The sequence below is a fragment of the Perissodus microlepis genome, chromosome 20 (genome assembly GCF_051167445.1).
Source record: "Perissodus microlepis isolate ML-2025 ecotype Zambia chromosome 20, ASM5116744v1, whole genome shotgun sequence".
Classification (NCBI taxonomy): Eukaryota; Metazoa; Chordata; class Actinopteri; order Cichliformes; family Cichlidae; genus Perissodus; species Perissodus microlepis.
In genome coordinates, this window is record NC_140480.1 from 20282821 (window position 1) to 20301611 (window position 18791).

Consider the following 18791-nt stretch of genomic DNA (forward strand, 5'->3'; position numbering starts at 1 on the left):
GCAGTCTCCTTGAGACAGAACAGTGAAACACTGTAAAACTGACTAAAGTTGCTCTAGTTTCTCTGGTGCATCAGAATGGCTCACCCCAAATGCTGTCCCTGACTTAGCTGGACCACATCTCACTGCTCTGCGCTGCTGCAGAGCACATACATGTGGCTGTACGGGGAACCCTGCAGTGTCAGGCTCCAGGACATTAGAGGACAGTAAGTGGTGTATTAGTGCACACCACTCTTCTCTAACATACTGACTCTGCAAACCACACCTTGGCCTCTGCCACTGTTAATGTGATGATCAACAATGTTTATGATGACTCATGTGTATTCTTGTCATCTACGTGGCAGCATGTGGTGTTTCCAAGACTCAGAGAGGTCACCAGCTTTTAAGAACATGTAATAAACCAGTCAGAATAAGCTGGGATAGAAACCAGCACAGGGGAGAAGCATCTCTCAGAGCTGTGCTTGTCACATGGAGGTCCAAAGTCCTGCATCTGCCTGCAGCTTCAGATTAAGGAGCAGAAGGCGCTTTATCGATTGATCCCAGCAGGCAGTGGTACAGATCGTGCGAGTGCCCGCACACTGACGGGGCCTAATATTGCTGAGAAATGATGTGCTGTCTGCTTTGCTTTTAAGAAAACTCATCAGAGCAAAATAACTGATAACACCTGCACAGAATCAGGCCGTTACAACAGCAAAGCATCATTTACAGAATATAATGTGCCCCAGAAACCACCATCCTTACTACTGTACTGAACTGAACTCCAGCGTGGTACAGTTACAGGATGCCACGTGTGCAAACAGTCCAGTCAGAAAGTTTCCTCACTACTAAACACTCCAAAACTGTTAGAGGTATTATAACAAAGAGGAAGTGATTGGGAATGACAGCAACTCAGCGACAGTGATATGGCACGTAAAACCACAGAGTGGGGTCCGAGGATGCAGAGGTCGTGACCTTCATATTAGCTGAAGAACAGCTTCATGGCTGAGCAGCTCCATCCAAGCCTTACACCACCGAGCTCAAAGCAAAGCCTCACATGCATTTCAGCTGGCAGAAGCACAGAGTAACAAATGGGAACTGGTCTGATTCTTACAAAACACTTTTCTACTCTCCCAGAGAGCTCAAAGCACCTCAATACAACATGCTACATTCACCCATCCACTTCCTTCTATGGCTTTGAGTGCTTACTAACCCAAGGGAGACAGGACTCGAACCCCCAACCTCCGATCACTGTATGACCTGCTCTACCTCCTGAGCTACTTCTCCATCTGGCAATTCGATGGGTGAATATGAGTTTGACGGTTGCCATGAGAACGGTGCTTATCTGACTACATGTGCCAGGTTTTAGGTTTGGTGTAGGAGGTATTTTCGTGTGTGGTTGTGTGTCAGCAGTTTCCTTTAAAGAAATGCTTCAGCATACCAAGACATCTGGGACGACTTCATGTTTCCAACTTTGTGGGAACAGTTTGGGGATGGCCTCTAAGACTGCACACCAGTGCACAAAGCAGCTCCATAAAGACATGACTGAGCTGACTGGCCTGCACAGAGTCCTGACCTCAACCCAAGATCTCATCCACCTTTGGGATGAATCAGAGCAGCGACTGCGAGATATTCGTGTGCGCTGTGTCTGACCGCACAGATTCTGGAAGAATACTTAAAAATCCCATAAACACTCCAAAAGCTTCAACATTCCCAGATGAGATGAAACTGTTATAGCTGCCAAGGTTGGGCCACCATCATATATGAAACCCTATGGATTAACAATGGGGTGTGACTCAAGTTCATATGCATGTGAAGGCAGATGAGTGAATACATGTGGCAAACCTGTGTCTGCCTGAAAATGGCTTTGTTTTAAGCCCAGTGCCCAACACCTGCAGGTCCTGTATATGGATGCTGTTCACTGAGGATACAAAGGTCAACCATGAACCTCTGTCCCACTCCTCATTACGCCCAGTGTAACTGATGTCACTGTGGGAAAAAGACCAGGCTAGAAAGCTAAAGATACAATATAATATACTTCATCTGATTCGGATTACACATCTGTAACCAGCAGTCACAAACATGCCCCTCTCATGTTTGAGCTAGCATGTTTTGTGTTTGCTTGTGTGGATTTTGTTCCATGAGAGGACGCTGTCAGTCATCCTCCAACGCCGTCCTCATCACATGGGAAACAGGAGCTAAAGACAGCCCACGATGTCAGAGGGGAGAGAGCCAGAGAGAAGCTTTGCCTCTGCAACATCAGACGGAGAGGGAGGGACGTAGATGTAAAGAGAGAGAGTGAGAGAAAGGAGGAGAAATTTGGCCTACTTCTCCTCAGCTCTTATTTATATGCTGAGGACAACACAGTAACCAACCAGAATCCTGGGAGCTGGCATAGCAACAGTCACACAAATCCCAGTCTGAGAGCCAGCTGTTTAACAATTCAGGCGCCTGCTGTTATGAATTCATGAAGGAAACAGCAGGAACATCTCCTGACTTGATGTACATTTCCTAATGTGCCCCAGTCTATAAATCTAAATATCTATACACAACACTCCTTACATGCCACAGCTGCACAGTCTTTGTATGCTAAATTAGTTAAATGCCTGATTAATATGCACCACAAAGCCCATGAAGGTTCAGTAAAACTAGGAATGTGAAGCTGTGTGTCTCATTGCCTCGTGTGTTCAGCCTTTGGAAGCAATGACAAGCCGAGCTCACAGAACAGCTGAGGCTGATGCTTTCAATATGCTGTCCAATCAAACTGATTTACCACATGTGGAAAAGACTTGAGTGGTGACAAGCAGTGGGCAGCTGGTGAATACATGTGTGCAGCGTAATGTTTGGCTTCTAATAAAGGTTTAATCGTGTCACCGTGGCATGATGGGTATTACCTGTAAGAGCTGTGGAGTCACTGAAAGCATTTTAGATTAAAGCTGAGATAGAAGTAAACGTGACTTGGTGTAGTGTGGGTTCTGTATGTTCCCATATCCACAGCTGTGTGGGTTCTCTGGGGGTACACCAGCTTCCTCTCACAGTGAAAGACACACATGTCAGGTTAACTGGTCATTGTGACACTGGCTGTAGTGAAGAATGGGAGCACGGCTGCTGCTCGCCTACCTAAGGTGGAACCACCTCTGGTCCAGTGATGGGGGGAATGGATCGAGAGATTTGTGCCAGGAATCTGATGAAACCACCTGTACACTATCCCACCCACCTGATTGTGCCTCTCAGTCTACATCCTATCAGCTTTCATCTTACATCCTGGAATTCTGCCCTGGATGGTCTCTGGAAGACCTCTGCACCATATCCCCACTATCACCACCATGGAAACCAGTGAGCTTTTATACACCACTGCCACAGTAATGCCAGAAACACTTGAGTATAAGATAAAGCTAGAAATGCAGGCAGATGACGCCCCCTGTGGAGAAAAGACCGCTGTCAGGCTGTTAGCAGCTGAGTGTTCAGCTGTGGTGAACACTGGGCTATCTTGGAGAAAGTTCAGCAGGATTACGACAGGAAACGACCGTGGATGGAATATTTCCTCCCACGTCACTCTGCCATGGTGGTAGATGTGAGGGGTTTAGGGGAGTGTTCCACATCTGCTTTTCATTCTATGCAGCCAGGCAGGAGACCTGTCTCTGCTCATCCTCTCCTAAACCAGTGGTAGTTGTGCAGTGTCAAATTCATTTACAGTTCTTAGAGTTTGTTTTATACTAGCAAAGAGTCACTGAACCCGTGTTCTGTCTCTGTGGTAAGTCTGGGTCTGGGTCCCAGGGTTTAGATCCCGTCGTACTGTTTCTACTTCCCTGTGTCAGCACGCTGTGTTCCTCATCTGTTGTTCCTAGTCTGTTACCTACGGGGTTTCCTCAGTGTATTCCTGGAATTCCCAGTGTTTCCCTTGGATGTTGAACTTTGTTTTGCCACTGTTTTGGATATAAAGGTTCTGCCAAGTTTGCCTCACAAATTTACACTTGGGTCCATTTTTTGGTAAATGGTAAAGGGACCGGGTCTTACACAGCGCTTTTCTACTCTGAGCACTCAAAGAACTTTATACAACTTGTTCATTCACCCAATCACATCCATTCACACAAGCACTTGTCTGGGTTTTCAGTGCTACCTAACTAACATTCATACACGTTCACACTCCGATACTCAGACACACTCGGTATAGTATCTTGCCCAAGGATATTTGGCATGCAGACTGGAGCAGACTGGGATCGAACCCGCTCTACTACCTGAGCTACAGCCACCCCGTGCTTTCATAAGGTGCTTTCACACCTTCATGAAAGCACCGCCAAATTAATTCAATAAATATCCTGTCTAAATATAAAATCTAAATCGTGGATATTCACTTTTAAAAAAGATGGGTTGTTCTTGTTCTATATTATACCTAACTATCAGAGCTGCTCAGTGAGTGGGTCATCAGAGGTGTGCAGGCATCTGCACATAGGCAGTAAGGGCTGGGTGCATCTCCCCGCCTCCTCAGCAGTTCCTATTAGGGTAAGATGCGTTAGTCCCAGAGACTCTGGGCAACTGGTCCTGTTAAAGCTTCTGTACACTGTGTAGCAATACCTCCACCTTTATGTCATTCTTAGGACCTCAGTGCAAATATTAAAGGTCCTGAATGGGAACATAATCAACATAATCAAGGCAGGGATTACACTTTCTCCTACATATTTGGTATTTTAAGATGAAAACTGGTCTTATTTGTATAGGCAGCAGTGAAACTGTACACGACAGCAGCATGAAGCGAACAGCAGCTCTCTCACTGTGATGATAGTTGTTGTATGTCACTATAGTGTATACCTGCATACAGTTTATTTCTTCATTGAATAAGGCAGAGTGCATCAGTAATAATAACCCCGAGAGCCATAGTGCTGAGCCAGCACGCTGCCTGCACTCAGCTTATCCACTTTCTGGTCCGCACATTAAGACCATCTCACTCCAAGCTGGATTACAAACCAGGAAAACAAGCACACAGCTCTGTCTGTGAAACTGTGTGCACTGATTGGAGGGCGTTTACATTTCCATGATCATGGGCATATTGTCCTGACACAGGAACACCAAATATCATCCTCTGAACCACAGGGCTGGCCTCATTCATCATCATGTTCGCTGAGGCAACATCAAATGGAAAACTATCCCACACAGAGGCACCCACTTGTTTCCAGGTCTGAGCTGAGATGAGGGAACCAGCCACAACGAGGACACCGTGAATTATGCACCAGTGTTCAAACAGCTTAGCTGTGAGGTGACTGGGTTACCTGTCATCATTTAAATGCAGGATGTTTATGACACAAACATACCAGTGTAACACACTAAATCATGATATTTCTAAATAATTACCACAAAGTAACAGTTTCCCCAACTAAACCTTTTATTTTCACAGTAATAGACAGTCCAGGTCAGAGCCTGTATTCACCCTCCTGACACGTCGCTCAGCAGCATCTTGCACTAACACCACTAACTTCAGTAGTTAGTGGTCCTTACTGTGTCTGCATCAGCTAGGTGCTGTCATTCAGGTGTGTACGTCACACCCTGTAACGCTCAGAGTTAAACACACCTGAACACAGCCTGACCCGTCTGGACGCTCTTTGGACACATGAGGCCAAAAATACAGAAGCACAAACACCAGTGTCAGTATTTGGTGACTAAAACAATCTAATATACTTTTTTCAGACAAGGCAAAGCTGCTAACGGATGCTCTACCAGCTGCAACTACACACACACATCTGTCGCCTCTTACTTGCTTCATATGTTGCAAGTCCAGACTGGCACAGGGCAGATGTTCATACGCACGGCTACAGCAACGGTTAACATTACATATCTCCAGTGGCTCGAATGACCCTGAGCGAGGCAGAGTGCAGGCGTTACCCAGTGTTCTCCTCAGCTGCCAGTGAGCATTAGTAAGACCTGAGGACACTCACCCTGTTAAAGCGTTTGGCCTGGAAGAGATGTCCGTTCACTCGGTAGAGCTTCCTCCATCTTCTGGCCCCCCGTCGGTAGATCGATTCTAGGAGAGAGAGGAAACGGTTGTAGAGCTGTAGCATGATGAGGGACTAATTGAGAGAGGGATGGAGGGGGAGCTAAGATAAAAGAAAAAAGTGATACAATCAGGTAAAAAGTGAGGCAAAGGTCCAGGTTTCATGCACAACATCAGAGTTTGAGCGAGGGGGGAAGATCAGCGTCGGGTTTCTCTACAGCAGTAAAAGCTCACACTGCTCTGCCTTCTCCACTCCCTCCCTCACCACTCTTCAATCTCCTCCCTTCATGTTTCTCCCTCAGCACCTCCATCACTGCTTGTTTTACCCGATGAATAAACTCATCAGTACCTTATAATTCCTTTTATTCAGACGACACTGTGACGGTGGAGCTATTTATAACAGGACCGTGCAGTCAGCTAAAAATAAGCTGCTGCTTCATTTAGATGTGTGAGAGCTGCTGCTGTTGGAAACAATATTTAACATTATTACAAAGGCTTTCCTGGGCTCATCAATAGTGTGACCGTCTGAAACAATCCTATCAGACACACTGTTATTAATATTATCAGGCTCATTGAATGGAATGAAGAAGCACTATAAAGACTTCTGTTTGTGTTTATTCTCTGCAGGATTATTTCATCACATTGCTGTCATGTGTGCTTCCATCCTCACACAATGCTGCTTTGTCAGATGTTGCCTCACCTGCTGCACACAAAGGTGTTGATGGCTTAATACAGAGAAACTCTTCTGGTATCCAAACTGGACAACAACAACAACAAGTCCTCACATTTGTAATCAAACCGACCTGCTAACATTTCCAACATAATGCATGAAGCTGAGTCGTGTGGGCAGTTTTCTTATAACATCAACAATACTAAATCATCTAAACTATGAAGGAATAAAAAAAGAAACGGTACAACCAGTTATAAAAAAAACAGTTTATCAGTGCGGTCTCCTACAACCCAAATCCTTTCTGATACACTCACTCAAACCAACACTGTTGATACTGTATGAAAGAGGACTCCAACCCCCAAACATGAAACCGTATTATTGGCCACCACAGACTGCTACTATACCAGCCACCGCAGTGAGAGGGGTTATATGCATATGGGAGCTATGGGTGAGAAGCACCAAGTAGCTCACTGCAGTAACAGTAATAATAGAAGACAGCTACAGCACAGTGGGAACAACAGTATGGAGCCAGCCCTGGGAGAACAGAGCAGAAGTGAACTGGTTAATGCACAGTCACCAATGACAGACGGACCTGCTGAGCTGAGGATGAAGATTGTGGTGAGACTCAGGTAAGACCCCAACAAAGAGCACAAAGTCCTCATGCAGATACTTGCATATACTGCCTCACAGATCACTCCTAGTACCAGGTGTCCATGAGTGTGGCTCTAGAAGCTGCCAAACACAGGCTCACAGCTCCGGCCAAGAGAATAAATCACCTGTTCTCCAAAGACCCATCCAGGCTGCACCATCATCCAACAAGGGAATAATAGCAGAGTCACCCAGAGCCAAAACTGTAAAAAAGTCACCATCCAGTCCTCACACTGACTTCCAAACTGGTGACATCATCGGGGTTTAAGCCTTTAGTCAGAAGACGACACCGTTTCCACGGGCTGCTACACCACTCAACACGCTGTAGTCATTTTTACTATGGCTGAATTCCCCATGAGTGTCATTAACTCGAATCAAAATGTATGCTGACAGTTAGCATTACACCAGTGAATATTACCTGTGACCAGTTCATTAAAACAAAAGCAGAAATAAGCATGATGACATCTTACACCCACAAAGCTGATCTGTCCCTGTCAGGTCAGATACCTTCTCATTGAAAAGAACAATACTACTTTTCATTTCATTAAACTCAATCTTCATAAGACTTCATAGAGATGTTACTAAAGAGCATAGTGCTGAGCAGCAGCACGTTACACAGCCTCAGGCACAGCCTGTGTGTGTCGCCTCCTGCAGTTTACTCCAACAACCCAACACAACCACCTCACCACAGTATGAGCCACAGCCATGTGGCATCACCATCTCCCCTCTCACTAATTATTCATTAGCTGCTCTCCCAGTGTACACCCCCCCACACCTGTACTAGCTTTCCAGTCTAGTTAGTTTCTCCAGTGATGGGCGTGGCCTAATAACGTCCTCCACTCACACATCTTTTGCCTCTGTTGCCATGGTAACCCCAGCCCATGCTCATGTTGTCATGAGGATGTCAGAACCTGTCAGTAAAGGTGCACACAGACGATAAATCTTCTGAAAGCAGACCTCACCGTGGTGCTGAATCTGATTTCTACTCTGCGTCGTGTACACGTCTGTGCATTCTCATGTTCAGCATCACTGTGTGTGTAATATATAAAACAGTATTTGTGTGTTCATCAGGCTCAGGTCCTCTACCACAGGCCAGGCAGTGTGAGGGATCTGTGCAGGTGCTCCAGTTGTTCCTTCAGTCCCTGTTACTCCTCAGATTTTCGGTGTAGATGTTAGCGAGGTGGATCAGTGAGTCCTCCACAGGAGGCAGCTGATGGCCACTCCACTCCTGAATCGATATCCTTATCCACTCTTAGTGCTAAGCTGACGTAGGGGGGCTGACACCTCTGCAGAGCAGCAGCTGGGACAGTGCATCACCTCCATATACTGCATGCTTGTGCTGTTGCCTTGGAGCTGGCCTCCACGGTGCGTGCATGCTGTGCACATAGATAAAATGGGCACGCTGTGGTCACCATGGATGGTCGAGGTCAGCCACACAGAATTCTAATGTTTACTTTGAATTTCTGCAGGTCGTCCATGTTTACAGGCTTAAAGCTATGTGACTGGCTGATTAATGAGCAGCTGGTGTAGCTAACTTGCTTGCACGTCACTTTAAAGCGTGCAGTGTGGTGCGAGCCTCGTCCAAGCCAAAAATGAAGCGCTCGTTTCTATTTGCACATGAGAACCATAGAAACAAGGACTGAAATGCACCAAAGCACGACCAGCTTACTGGGCATTAAAGGCAAAACTGAAGTCACAGAGACCTCGTGTCACTAAAGTAGCCCTGCTGTAGAGTGACTCTGCCATGTTTAATGCACAAACAACAAGAAGCTGTGGCTGCTTTGGGTCTGTGTGAAGCCAGGCTGTGGAGATCTGAAGCACAAACAGGCCTTGCTCTTTACAGTTTTGTCTGTGAACTCCCTTAAATCTTCTTAAGCCCTCCAAAGAAAAAGAGAACCACTGCAGTGTGTTTCCATAGTTACCCACTATTTTCTTCTTACTGGTGGGTGAGGGAGATGGGGATGAGACACCACATGCTAATGTGGGGAGACGTGTGAGGAAACCTATATGTGTGATTTAACACACAGCACATGCCCACACAATGCTAAATACAGTATGATTAAATCATTAAGTGCAAAGTGGTAAATTGCAGCAATTAGCTCAGTGTGTTGATAAAACCATGAGACAGAAGGAGCTTCAACACACGAGTTTCCTCCTTTGTGCCATACAGACTTGTCTGGGGGAACCTTCATAATCAGAGCATTAATAATAAATCAGTAGAAAGACTGACGGTTACAGGCTGCTGCAAACACTGCTTTGGTGTCTGTGCACCACAGCTGCACTGTGGGGGAATGTTTTATCCACTCAGATCCTGTGTGGGCCTGTGTCACTGACACATGTGTCACGCATGTCCCCTCTGACATGGCCAGGATCATTAGGACACACTCTCAGTTTCAGTGTTTTCATTCTCAGTGCACTGTATTTGATTCCTGTGTTAACAGAGTGGCTCTACCACTCAAACTAATACATCACAATCGATCAATATTCAATGGCTGTGAATATGTAAACGGCTTCTTTAAAGGCACTGGCCCCAAAAGAGATGCTTCAAAGAATACACCTGCGTGTAAGCATGTAAAGGCCACCTGTGGAACCAGGTCCTGGTGTGGATTCAGGAGACAGATTAGACTGAAAGCTGTGTGATAAAGCTTATAGTTGGGCTGGATCAGGTGATCCTGAACCATCCCCTATTTATGGTGCAATATGCTTGGGCTGCTGAGGGGCTTCCCATGATACACTGAGCATTTCCTCTTTGCTCCTCTGAGTTTATAAATCGGTTAAAGTGTGGCCGTCTCTCCTACAGTTTGTCCTGTCTCTACCCCGACCCTTTGTCCTGAGCCTGCTTCTGCCGCAGGTTTCTTCCTCTTACACGGTAGTTTTTCCTTCCCACTGTCAACGACTGCTTGCTAATGATTTGCTTTCTAATACTGCAGGGTCTTTACCTTACAATATAAAGTGGCTTGAGGCAAGAACTGAGTTGAATTTAAAATGACAGCCTGACTCGACTCCTGGCCCCAGACACAGCAGGACCACATCTCAGTCAGCCAGTGAAAAGATCATGTGCTTGGTAAAGTAAGAGTATTGTTGAAGGAACTAGTAGATGCATAGTGCTGGAGAACGAGGGTAATGTTAACCTGAGAGTTAGCATGATGCCCCTGTCAGCATCGTGATATTGTGCAGTTTTAACTCAAACATTGGTGTTAACCACAAGATATGGTAAATAGACCAATGGGATTCCCCGGTCTCATCCATGTTCTTTTAGGTGTTAAAATTCAGATGAGCAGCTGTGAAACACAAACAGTCGACTGTGGTTAGAGTTCCATGCCTCCCATTAAAGAACCATCACAGGACCTCTCACAGCCCAAATGTGCTGTAAACTCTGCTACACTTCACTTGCACTGACTGGCAAAGCTTCAAAGAGCTGACCTAGTACAGCATACCCCTGAGGAGAACAAGTGTTGCATTGTCCCACATTTCTGCCAAGGTGATAGTAAGAATGGCCCAAAGTGAATGAGCAAAGCAGAGCAGGCGAATCAAACGATACCATACCTCCAGATGCAAAGGCCAAAGCACACAGTCCCGCCATCTTGTCCACTGGAGGGATGAAGACGAGCAGACAGCCTATCGGAGATATACTGTGACTTACGCAGCGAGCTGTGGAGCAGGAGAGCAGGGTGGTACTACCAAATCTCTCCAGAACAGGACATTTACAAGGGTTTGACTCACTTCCAGACATTGTTCCTCTCACTAACAGGAAAGTAGCAGCATATACGTTACCAACAACACCCGCCCCTCCCCTCAGACTCACGCAGAAAAAAGGAAACAGCAAGCTTTAAGAGTCAAACTGTTTGTTTTCACTGACTCTTAAAGGAATTAGCAGCAGCGTTCATCAGCGACACAGCGAGCACGTTCTCAGGAAATACAGACCGACTGGGCCAAGTTACTCTCTGCTGCCAGTTTTTAAGGCTGTTACATAAATCGAGGCTATTATTGGCTCCCAAAGAAGCTGAAGCAGATCAATAAAACAGCCCCGAGGTGTTTTTGACACCGTTAGACCATCTGTGATAACACAGACTTACTGTGCTGGAAGAGACGGAGACAAAACTACACAACAAAGTCCCATAAAATCTTCATTATTATCATTATTATCATTATTATTATGGGATTATTATGGACAACTTTATACAAACTTTCTATGGGATCAAATGAACTGTGACAATATGAACTGTTTATGTATTATTTATGTATGAGCAGTTTTTATTCAGGAGCCATCTTTGAATCTTATCCTGAGATAATCACAGATGCAGGGCGTGTCCTCAGGTTTGTTTGCTGCACCCTCTGCTGTTAAAGCAAACACTCGCCAACATGCTGCCTTAGAAATCTGTGAAAAGTTCTTGTTTCATAAAAGAATATGTGAGCATGGTGTGATTGGGAACTTCAGCCTATGAAACAAATTTAAGCATGTATGAACTTATAAATGCTCATCGTAGTCAACAACACAGATCGTTTCCAGTGGTACCTTCAAAGTGTCTGTTTTAAAGTCAGATGCTCAGTCTGTCGTGCTCAGTGATGCATCTCAGCTGTAACATCTGAATAAATGACTTTCAGCAGGAACACAGCGTGTAGAGCATGTACGGGAACTTAACTAAAGCCATCAAGTCACAAAGCTGAAATACAGACACAGCCTTACTCCTGGTCCCAACTGAGGATAGGGAGACACTGTGGGTTTGACACTGGTTGTACTGGGAACGAGGCTGTCAGAGAGACTCCCATACTCGCAGCAAAACAACACAGGGGAGGCGTTCAATTAAAAATACTTCCTGTTATTCTCTCTAACTGATATAATGAGATGGATCTCGTTCTTGTGTCTTTGCGCTGAAACCAAAGGAAGTGTTCAACAATTCCACTAATTCCAGGATTAAAACGCAGAAACATCCAAACAAGCCATTTCCTTTAATGACATCATCATCGCTGGCACCGTCGCTCAGCCCTCGTGCGACCATTCTCTGCACACGCCTCAGATGACCCGACGTGCTCCACGCTCACCTTACCTTTGACTCGAATGTAGAACAGCAGCAGGAGCAGCATCCCTCCAGCTGAATGTTCCGGCTCCTTCATACTGGGAATCTCATGGTGCTCTCCTGCTGCTGCTTCCCTCACGCTGCCTTTCTCCTCCTACTCCTGCTCTCAGCGAACAGCTCCGCGTTCTCCTCCTTCTCTGTTCCTCCACAGTCCCCTGTGGCTGCTCCTCTTCAGCCTCTTGTCACCTCAAATGAAGCTCCGTGCCATACAAACACCATTTTTCCTATACCTTCTTGCCGTTGAGCATCAAATGTTTCTCACTGAGAAAGGATCACATCACATGACTGAGGCTTTTCACCGTCTGCACCCACACTGCAGTTACAGCTGGCTGCCCACAAGATGGCAGAGCAAGCTCTGACTCCAGCAGCACCACCCTGCTCTGCAGGCAACACGTTTTACCCTAAATATAAAGCTCACCTCTATTTTTAGTGACTCCAGCCCTGATTCTGGACACGGCCTGAAGAGCGTATGTGACAATGTTATTTTACTCCATCATAAAAAAGGACTGTGAGATCAAAACTGTGCTGGACAAAGATAATTATTCAGTTATTGAAAGCACAACGATCATTATATGAAGGTCAGCCAACAGTAATGTTTGTTTCTTTGGACATACATTGGGTCAGTTCAGCTCTAACGCTTCGTGTTGTTGGTTTGCATCACTGTGTGGACCCCAAACAACTTTTAACTATTATTCTACTGAGACACAGAAGCAGCAGCGCTGCTCACAGAGACCATGAGACCCTTTTCTGTTTAATGCCACACGTTCAAATTCAAGGCTTCTGGTGAAGGTTGAGGCAACAAAATGAATTACAATAAATAATCTACTTGGTGGCAACATGAAAAATAAATACATGAACAACTTCTCAGAGACGAGAGTAAAAACATTACCAGTAGCTAATACTATCCTGCTGCTATATGTGTGTGAATGCCCTGAGCGCTGAGGCCAGCCTATCAGCTCAGCCCTGTTAGTTTTCTGCTCTGGGCCAGTGCAAAAACATTTTTATCAAACACAATGAGACAAAAACCAAGACGCTGTCGTCAGATTCCTCAGCTGGGCTTGAGACACGAGAACGATCACTTCCACCTGTAGCATGAAGACAACATACGTGTGTATGCTGATACTCCAACAGGAAAATAGTGTTCAGAAAGCAACTGTGTGATGTATCAGGATGTGAGCAATAAACAGAAAACATCTGTGATTTGGCTTCAACACCGTTTATCAGGTAACAGCCTCTCTGTGACTGAACTAAGTCTCTGTTTGAGTCTCTGTGTTTCACATGTGAGCACAATCAAGTCCACCATAAGAACACGCTTGCCTGCCCGTGTTGCAACACCAGGGGAGGCTGAGCAAACATTTTTTGCATTCCTTCACAGTGACGGAGAAAGGTTATACACAGTGTTAGAAAAGCAGCACTGCAGAAGCGGTCAGTGCAATGCTTCCACTCTGAACGAAGACGAGCTGCACGGTTGTAAAGAGGCGCTCTGCTGGGATGGGACAGGCTAACATCACCCAGCTTTTGTTCACATGACTTAATACTATTCACTGTCACACAGCTTTATTTATTTCACACTGATGAGAAACAGGGTAGTAAAGTAACTTAATTTTGGACACCCTGTCAAAGCTAATGAAGCTAATGAAGTTCTTGATTTGAAGGCTGGACTAAAGTTATGGTAAAATCAAAAAGTACACCCTCTTTAAATCCTCAGGTTTTACATATAATGAAACAAAATCATCTAGCAGATAGCTATAAGCTCAAATGGACTACTGCTATAATATGATAACGCCATGCTGCACTAAGTCAAAATGCAGAAGAAGAAAGCACAGCTGTGTTCCACAGCTTTAGGAGCAGCGAGCTGCTGCTAATCAAATGACTTAACTAATCATCAACGAGCATTACAGCCACCATACGACGGTCCAGAGCATTCACACTGATAAGGAGGAAGGACGACAACAAAGGAGTAACTCTTGCTGCCACCAATGAGGCTGTCGAAGTTTAAAAGGTCATTTCCAGTTAAACTGAATCAATCATTCTACAGTGAGAGGGCTTACTCAGAAGTGGAACAAATTTAAGACAGTGGTCAATCTTTCCAGCAAATTTCACCCCAATGTCAGACTATGGGATGCTCAAAGTCACATCTCACACTCTACAGGCCTTAGTTAGGATGTGTTACGGCCCGGCTCTGCTAGGCCACCGTAACAGGATGTTAAATATTACAGTTTGTGGCTTCTTTGTAAGGGTTGCCAGGGGAACGCCTCTGTTCAGTACAGAGAACACAGCAGCACAGGTTAGTGTTGCAAAGTAGCCTCTGAACAAACCAGGAGATTTCTGGAACAATGTCCTTTTGGACAGACGAGACCAAAGTGGAGACGTTTGGCCATCACGCACAGCGACTCCTTTGGCAAACCCACAAACAGCACCAACACATCATACCAGCTATCAAGCACGGCGCTGATGATTTGGGCTTGAATGCAACCACAGTACCTGATCATGAACTCGTCTGTACAATAAAGCATTGTACAGTCAGATGTGAGGCAATGCAACAGGACACTGATCCAAGCGCACCAACAAGTCTACATGAAGCAACGTTGTAGAGTAGAGGGGACTAAAACTGATGAAGTAATTAAAAACCATTCAGGTAGGACACTGAATGACTGTTTTACTGTTTGAATGACTGGTGATTTTGAATTTTACAAAGACTCAGTCTGTTTGGACACATATTCATACAAACCTCCATTTGTCTTATACGTAGTCTATACAGTGGTTGAGCTTATTAGATTGCTTATTATTAGGCTGCTGAAACCTCGTAATGTTAAGAGCTGGAACACACGCTGCACATACACAACAATGTACCAGACTACACAAATCTTTGGTCAAATGCTCCTTTGTGTGTGCTTCTTCTGGACCAGATCAGGTGCTGGATGGTGCACCATCTCAGAAAGCTCTGACTTCAGAACTTCTACAACAACAGAGCAAAGCAAAGTGACCTGATCAGGCATGTGGTGCAATGAACAGAGAAATTAAACATAAATGTGAGTAAAACAGTGATGCAGTGAAGAAAGAGACACTGCAGGGTAGATAATGGGGAAACCCAGAGTGAAGCTTTGGAAACCAGCTTGCTTAGCAGAGCAGCTTAGCCTAGCTCTCTTTGGCCAACGCTAGCTTCAGCAACACTATTGTTGTACAGCTTGTTTGTGCCAGCTGAAGGGGTTGCCCAGTGGGCGCACAGAGACCAGCCTTTTGTGGATTAGCCCTTTGAACAGATGTGCTCCAGGCTAACACTATTTACTGCAGAAGTTCAATAGTGGGATATGCCAACCACTTTAAATGCAGGAGATTCAGCAGATCAGATGTTTTCTTCAATTAGATATTTGCAGAATTACAAATTAGACACATTTTTATTAAATTACATGGTAAATGGTAATTGTATAGCGCTTTTACTAGTCCCTAAGGACCCCAAAGCGCTTTACACAACCAGTCATCCACCCATTCACACACTGGTGATGGCAAGCTACATTGTAGCCACAGCCACCCTGGGGCGCACTGACAGAGGCGAGGATGCCAGACACTGGCGCCACTGGGCCCTCTGACCACCACCAGTAGGCAAACGGGTGAAGTGTCTTGCCCAAGGACACAACAACCGAGACTGTCCAAGCCGGGGCTCGAACTGGCAACCTTCCGATTACAAGGCAAACTCCCAACTCTTGAGCCACGATCACCCCAGCAATTACAGCAAAGTTTTGTTTGGAAGTCAGGGTTATGAGAACAAAATATTGACTTTCAGTTACTCACAATTATGATCAGTGTCTGTGGTGCTCCAGCTGCAAACCACCTCACCATCACCTGAAGCAGCTGAGCTTCACAACACTTTGTCTCAAGGCGGCAGTAAAGCTGCCTGGCTAGCACACACAGTAATGTTAGCTGCTCAGCTATTAGCAATTACCCAATAGCTATTAGCTAGCTTGGAAAGACACAAGCTAGTGTACTCCCAGTGCTGGTCCCAAGCTCAGATAACTGGGAGGGTTGCACCAGGAAGCACATCCAGCGTCAAAGCTTTGTCAGATGGAAAAAGCAGATCCATCTGATCCATCAGACAGGGATGCAGCCAAAGTTATCATTACCCAATATTAGCTATCTGTTAAGCTGTCATTAAGGTAGCATTGAGTGACCATCTGTTAACAGTAATGTGGGTCATCAGTCCTGCCAGTTTGTAAGAGTGTATTAGATGGGGTAACAGGATGACAGTTATTTGTGTCTAAATCTGTTGTGTTTCTGACTAAAGCTGAAAAACCAACAACTGAACAAAGAGTCAGATGTATGTGATGAGCAGGAGCACAGTACCACCTCACACCTAACAACATGTTTCTGGATCTACACAACACAATTATAAAGTAACTGTCAAACAATATTTATAATACGATGTGAAAGAGTAAGAGCAACAGGGTGTGTATTTCATCACATGTCTGTCTGAACGCTCTGTGAATGTAAGGCTATAATTCCTTCACTGTCATCTTCCTCAGTGCCATGGGCTGACACAGAGCAGCTACTCCCACAGATGCACAGCATTAACACTGTGTACCACTCTGCATACTGTGGCTCCTCTCAAATAGAAAACCTCACATCAGAAGTACTGGAATAACTCTCAAACTCACACCTGCGAGCTGGAGAGGAAACAGTGTGTCACTAACTCACAACAACTTCCTTCACAGCACAGCTTTAGTCTGATTACTCTGACTGTGACAACTGGCCTCTGTCAGCGGTATCATACACCACCATCTTTAACAGGTGTGTTTCATCATGTTTGACAATCAATGTTGTAACACTGGATTATTTATTCATTTTTACAGTGAGCAGAATAATAAATGAAGCTTGTTTTTAAATATCAGGTACAGTCAGCAGTAGGCATCATTATTACTGTCAGTCAGATCTGCAGGTAGAACTGTTCAGGTGTATCAGGTGTCCTCAAATCCTGTCACACTCAGGTGTGTTCAGTTTGTCAGGCTCCAGTAATTAAAAGCAGTGTGTAATGTGTGTATGGGTGTTGATCTCCAGTTCAATAGTTCTTTAAAACAATGCAAACTCACTACAGACCTCAGCTGGCAATGCTGTGATTGTGCATCTACAGTCACACTACACACATTTCACCTGTAGAACAAAACTGCTGCTTACTAACGGACACAGACAATAACCAGGCTTGTGGAATAATCCTCCTGCAGAGCTGTGGTCAGTGTCTAACATGGTTGTGTCTATACTGGTTTAAGCGTCTCTTCATTGAAACCTTGGCTTCCAGTGTAGGAACGTTCTTGTCTTTAGACTTGGAAACAGAACCGAGAACAGCGAGTAGAACACAGAGCAAAACACGAGACCAGCAGCGCTGCAGTAAATCAGCAACAAGGTTGGTGTTAGCTGACAGCGATAACCAGTTTATGTAAGACAAACACTTCCTGTTCCTTATTCAGACTGCGTTTCCTTAAAGATTTGGACTTTGTCCACATTGGTAATGATGTGGTAATGATGTACAACAGCTGCACAGGTGCAAACCTAACAGATAACAGGTTCCCATCACTCTGATTCATGCTCGTTGTTTTTAGCACGTAAACTCCTCCCTTTCAGTTTTTTCATGAGCCTCCTAACTCATCAGATCTGTCAGAGAGGAAAAAGCTTCAAACATGCATAAATCCAAGCACAACAGAGCCCAGAGGGCCTTTATATGACATGGCCCAGTTCTCAAAGCTCTAATCATGTGTTTCCTGCAGAACGGTCAGAGAGGTTCAAAACAGCTTCAATCATCAGCTTTTAATACAACATTTTCTTATCCGAAGGGCGACGTGACCCAAATTCTGGATGGATCAGACAACTGCTGTGTTACTTAAGGGTTTATTTCCAACCCAGTTAGCAAAAATAAAAAGAGCGCTCCTCCCAGAAGACCATGACCACGGGCTTTTCCACTTACAAAAGATAAAATAGATTATTGATCTGAAGGAGGAGAAGGGTGAGTGTGTGTCCTAGAAAAACCATGTGTCTCTAACAGTGTCTCAGGCTGAGTGAGTCACTGAGCCTCTGTCAGGCTGACGTGAGATTAGAAACACCGGTCATCAAACACGTATCCAACCACGACACAGTGACATCAACTATTCACATTAAATCATTTCTCAATTTTTGTACCTGCGAGTTGTCCAAGCTGAGACTGTCCTCCCGTTAAAACCACAGCTGTTTATTTATACCAGTCTATGGCCGTGTACTGGAGCAGCACTCGGAGACAGACAGCCATCCCCACAGGCTTAAAGGAAATGCAAAAAATTGCAACCAGGAAGAAACTAGGAAAGGAAACTACTAAGGAAACATGAGCAGAGGGCGGCTGAGGACACGATCACACTGAGGATAACCAGACCACAGGTGGGAACACGGCTCAAACTAAGGGGAAACGGAGACAGAG

At 45.2% G+C, this 18791-nt stretch overlaps 1 protein-coding gene across 4 annotated transcripts in view; it reads right to left on the reverse strand.

Annotated features, from left to right (window-relative positions):
• Positions 1-18791, reverse strand: part of prkcz (protein kinase C, zeta) — a 100004-nt gene that overhangs the window by 46698 nt on the left and 34515 nt on the right. For 2 of the 4 annotated variants that reach the window (XM_084917633.1, XM_084917630.1), the window contains exon 5: positions 5904-5989. In XM_084917633.1, the coding sequence (XP_084773759.1) occupies positions 5904-5989 (86 nt within the window). Of the gene's footprint in view, positions 1-5903; positions 5990-10823; positions 10929-12325; positions 12671-18791 lie in introns of those variants that run through there. The other 2 variants (XM_084917631.1, XM_084917632.1) reach the window with 2 other exon arrangements.